Raw genomic sequence first — 5253 nt, forward strand, 5'->3', positions numbered from 1 at the left:
CGCCACTTAGCCTTCATGTCTGCTCTCCAATGTTTGAGCCACAGCAATCTGCGTGCACCAGTGTTGTATGCTATTGCTCTGGCAGAGAAATTGGTTGCATGTAAGGAGGAATCTGACATGAGCTCCGCTGCCGCTACTAACCTTCTTAAATTCTGATGAGTCTTCTCCTCCACTGGGGGAATACTCGACTGGAGTTGGCACAGCCAAAGAAGAGATGTCCTGGCGAAAAATGATGTAGTTAAGCCTGCCTTGATGGCCCACGCTGAGGCTTGGTGCGCCCTGCGGAAGATGAGGTCCATCTTCTTGTCCTCTGATTTCAGGGCCTCCGCTGCATCCCCGGCTATCGGGGGTGGAGAAAAAAGGGTTGCAATGGGTTCATCTACTGTCGGCACTTCTATTATTTCTGATAGCGCCGGGTCTATGTTGAACATTTTCTTGTCTGCCCCCCCCATTGGGAGGAAGGAACCCGGTGCCCCCATATTGTTCTGAACAGAATCAAAGAAGAGAGGAGGGCAGGGAACAAAATGTTGGGTATAAAGTGGGCTGTGAGAACACCTCGTTGTTTGTGACCTTACTAGTTGAGGGACCAGTGGAAGGTTCTTTCTGTGGAATCGGGGGCCTCTCGATGTTTGCGGTGCTGCTGGCCTTGTGCAGCAGTGTCTTGAATAAGGACGGGTTAAAGAGGCCCACAAACGGAGGAGGATCTGGAGATACATCCTCTTCATCGGACAGCCTCTGGTCCGTAAGCTCGTGGTCCTCCGCAGGAGCCCTCCTGCTTCTGGAGGACCTAAAGGAAGAAATAGAGTCTTGGTATACAGAGGCCTCCTCTTGGGAGAAGGAGGCACCCCTTGAAGCCACAGACCCTGTTCTGGAACAATGGTGCCTTGAGGAGGCCATGGCTTGTGCAACAGCCTGAGATATCAGGGATTGTAGGTGCTCTGAAGACATTGCTGCATGAATGTCTGAGCGATGGGTGCCTGATTCTGAACCCAGATCTCCAGGCCTCTCGCTTAGGGAAGATCCATTCCCCTGTTCCGTATCAGCTTCAGCTTCCAGAGGGTCCTGACTAGGCTTCCTTGGCCCAAATATTTCCTCCTCCCTGTAATTGGGTGGCTCTAATTCCTCCTCAGTGGAATTTTGCCTCCTTTCCACTTGAGAAAATTGTTTCTCTAGGGCCTGGTGTCGTCGCTTAGCCTCTCTATCCGCAGCTTTGGAAGGCCTTTTTGCAGAGATTGCCTTGGCCTTGATCTTGCCAGCCACTTCCTGTTTGGAGGATCTCTGTCTCTTACGAGCAGGAGGGCTGCTGATGGAAGGTTCCTGCGCTGTTTGGGCTGTGATTGTATCTGCCATTTATAAGACTGAAGGGATTCTCAGTTCAGATTAATTTAGGATTAATTGATAATTGATTTAACTCTTTTTATCAATTTATTTATTTTTATTTTCTTTCTTTTTTATTGTTGTTTTTGTTATTATTATTATTATTATTATTATTATTATTATTATTATTATTATTATTATTATTATTGATGTGGCTAGGAAGAAGGAAGGAAGTCTGAATCTGATTCTCTGTCTGAGCAGCTCAGCCGGTTACATCTTAAAACTGAATATTTTCCCAGGTTCCTGCATCTGCCCTCCAATTTCAAGAAAAGCCGTTGCTGTTTTAAGGTGCTGTGCACAGCGCAGTCTGCATGCTCCATACTTTTTGGGAGATTGAATCCAAAGCACTGCACAGAAATCAGATCTTATGTCTATCTACTTCACCAGTGATGAAAGAGTAACAGCTGTTCTCAAAGTTATCTGGCACTAGCCATCTTAGTAATAAAGGAAATGTGAAACATGTCATCTGACAGTGAATTGTGGCACTTTCGTAAATATTGGGTAATTGTGGAGTCTGAATAACCTTAAGAGTAGGTAAGGATTTTTTGTTTCTGCTTTTTTTAAAAAAGCCTTTTGCTTTTTTAAAGTTATTCTCAAGTAAAGTATTTTCAAGTCATGCTTGACTTCTGGTGGCTACAGAGAGACGTCCATGTTTTTTGCCATCATTTAGTAAGTGAGCACCTGTCCAGCCTAGCACCTTGCCATCAAATAGTAAGTAAGCACCTGTCCAGCCTAGACGAGTTCAAATCGCCAGGACCAGATGAATTACACCCCAAGGTTCTCAAGGAACTAGCAAATGTGATCTCTGAACCACTGAACTATATTTTTCAGAGATCCTGGAGCACAGGGGAACTACCAGAGGACTGGAAAAGAGCTGATGTAGTTCCCATCCTCAAAAAAGGAAAAAAAATGGACCCAGGAAATTACAGACCTATCAGCCTGACCTCAATACCTGGGAAGATCNTCATTGATCATCATTTGCAACCTTCCCAGCTAGCTTCTGATAAGCAAGGTCACTTGGGGATGCTGAAGTCACTTAAAAACTGTGTGATGCAAAAAAAAAAAGGTCATAAAATTGTGTGCAACTCATTTAACAACCGTCTTGTTAGCAGTGGAAATTCTGGTCCCATTTGTGGTTGTAAGTCAAAGACTACCTGTGTACATACATTTAGTACACTCAGAAGAAAAAAAACCTGAAAATCTGTGGGAAATGATAAGGAATGGGATAAGAAAACCCAAATGGAGAGAAGCCCCAACATTTCAAAGAAAATGGCAATCTGGATTGAAAGTTTAATAAAAAAAAAACAAAAAAAAACAGAAAATGGATAGAGACATTTTAAGACAAGTAAATGCTAGTAGAAGGCAATGGGGCAGAATGTGATTTATTGCAAGGGATGAATATTTGGCAAAAGAGTGGGCTGCACACAAAAGGGCTGCTTCACTACCCCCAGTTTCACATGGGCAAATACGAAATATATAGGGTAGGCTGTGCATAGCGGACCACGCTGAAGAAGTCACCCATAATTGCAAGAGAAATTTCAGAAAATCTGCTGTCTGGGACCAAGGTCACTAAACCCTAAAGCTGAAACTCCCCAACAGATATCAGCTATGAAAGCCTACACACTTGATCTTGAGGCCTGCTAACCTGGGGACATGACAGTCAGAGCTGTTCACTGGTTTGATCATAGAATTAATAAACAAACAGGGCAGGGGCTAGAATGCACCGCTGCCATATCCCTCTCCATAGGGATATCAAATCAAAAAGTACCAATCAAGGGGCAGGTAGAGTACAGATTGGAGAACAAATAAAGATGATGTACTCTACAGTGCTATTTATGATGTTATTTCACAGAATATTTCCATCTATAAAATAAAAGCAAATTTGAAGTACAAGAATGCCACATATAAAGGGGATTGTAAATTGTGCACATTCTTCTAAATCTTGTGCAGTAACAAAATAGTTGACATTTTCTAAAGCTGGCTTGTTTATCTCCTAAAATTTCTTCTCATTCCAGTCAGGCCTGAAATGTTATTTAGATGTTTTGTATATTGTTTACTTGTAACTCTTAACAGACTAATAAGTCTGTACTTAACTGGATCTTCCTTGTTGTTTTTCTTGTAAAAAAGAGCTATTGCTAAAACCTCATTCTTAGTTATTTGCCTTTTTCATCAATAAATGTAAATAGATGCCAGCAAGGGGATCTGCCAGTTGTAGTTCAATTTGATTACTTCAGAAAATATAAGATCATTACACAAGGCTGTTCCAAACTTAAAATACTCTTATCAATTTGTTCACATCTGCTAAAGTAACTGGAGACCACTTATCTAGAGTGCTGAAATCAAAGTACACATCATATCAACTATAATTGAGGTCAATATGCAAAGCTTTGTTTCTTTTCCTGAGAATTGATTTACATTGTGATTTAGGGCCAAATAGGATTTGATAATAGGCTTTAGATGAGTGAAATGTATAAACAACATAAGCTGCCCTAAATTTACGGCTTAAGCTGCTGACATTAACAGTAATATCACTGCTGATCTTTACTATAGTGGACAAAGGGAATACTTCCTCTTCAGTGTGGGAAAGATTGACTTGAATTTTCTTATCAGCTGATTGTACGGTTTTATCCGGCATTTCTACAGTTTGTTTGCAATTCGTCCTGAGCAAATTTCTGAAAGATCTTGAGACTTTCATCATTCATTTAGATTTTAGAACATTAACCTTTTATTTCATCCGGATTGCAGCACATTGTTAATAACCTCCAAATTCTGGGTATACTTTGCCTCTGTTTTCACTAACTCGTTTTGCAATAGTGTGTTTTATACCAGGGGATGATAGTGACTCTCTAGATGTGGTTCAAAATCAGGGAGCAGCAGTGCCAAAGAACCAGCTTTAGCAGTGAAATCAGCAGATCGAATCTCTCTCTTCCTCCCTCCCTCCCTCCCTCCCTCTCTCTCTCTGCTTTTTATTCTAAAAACTTCTGCTTTATTGTGATAATTTTGCAAATTTCTATTGCCAAAACCTCAGACACTTGAATCTGGGTTCTGACTGACACATCTACTGGGAAAGACATAGTCAAATCTCTGCCAATGGACACATCATTAAAGCTCTGAATTCTCTGATTCTTTAAGATCTCAATATGGGAGTTGGTGATATTGATAATACTGATAAGATCTTCTCTTATAGAAGATTCATTGTTGAGTGGATCAGCGTTTTTTGTTTTTTCTTGCTCAGGATTTTTAATTGCTACTGGTTGTGTCAAAGGTATTCTTCTCAAGTCAAGTTCCTATTCAAACTGTTGTATATTAGAAACTGCTTTTCCTGCATTTTTTATAATGCATTTTTATAATACAAAGGAATATTGGGATGCATTTATATGTGATGAAATATTGTGATGGGCTTATATGTATATAAATAGCTTTCAGAATAAGCTATCATAATCAGGAAATGATGAAAGGCTTGGACAGCAGGGACATAAAACAACCTCAAGCAAAAAAAAAACTCAGAAAGATATATAATCAAGAAATATAACAATAATAAAAAGAAAAATAGATGTTTTCAAAAAATCACAGAAATCACAGAAAATGTACAGGTAAGGTAAGAATATTAGTAGCCACAGAATGAATCTGATAGAGGCAAATAAGATTAATAGAAGATAGATTATTGAAACCCTTTACAAACTGGATTATAGAATGGAAAATATTTTTAGAAAAATTATATACTTAAAGAGTGATTACAGTAAAAAATAAAGAACAAACAATATATCACCTATCAAATAGAAAGGGAACAGGAACAAATAAATTATCCATTGAACTCTTGATCAGCCACTCAGTCATGGTCCAAATAAAAACTGACTGTTCCACTGGAAAATAACA

At 39.7% G+C, this 5253-nt stretch overlaps 1 protein-coding gene across 1 annotated transcript in view; it reads right to left on the reverse strand.

Moving 5' to 3' along the window:
* LOC107285855 (dedicator of cytokinesis protein 3-like) overlaps positions 1–1350 on the reverse strand; it is a gene marked incomplete at its 3' end in the record, with an annotated part of 177306 nt that extends 175956 nt beyond the window's left edge. Inside the window, exon 1 of the mRNA XM_015814120.1 lies at positions 576–1350. Within this exon, the coding sequence (XP_015669606.1) occupies positions 576–1350 (775 nt within the window). The remainder of the gene's footprint in view (positions 1–575) is intronic.
* Positions 1351–5253: the final 3903 nt, after the last annotated feature.

This window comes from Protobothrops mucrosquamatus, unplaced genomic scaffold (genome assembly GCF_001527695.2).
Source record: "Protobothrops mucrosquamatus isolate PMUCROS unplaced genomic scaffold, P.Mucros_1.0 scaffold_82, whole genome shotgun sequence".
Classification (NCBI taxonomy): domain Eukaryota; kingdom Metazoa; phylum Chordata; class Lepidosauria; order Squamata; family Viperidae; genus Protobothrops; species Protobothrops mucrosquamatus.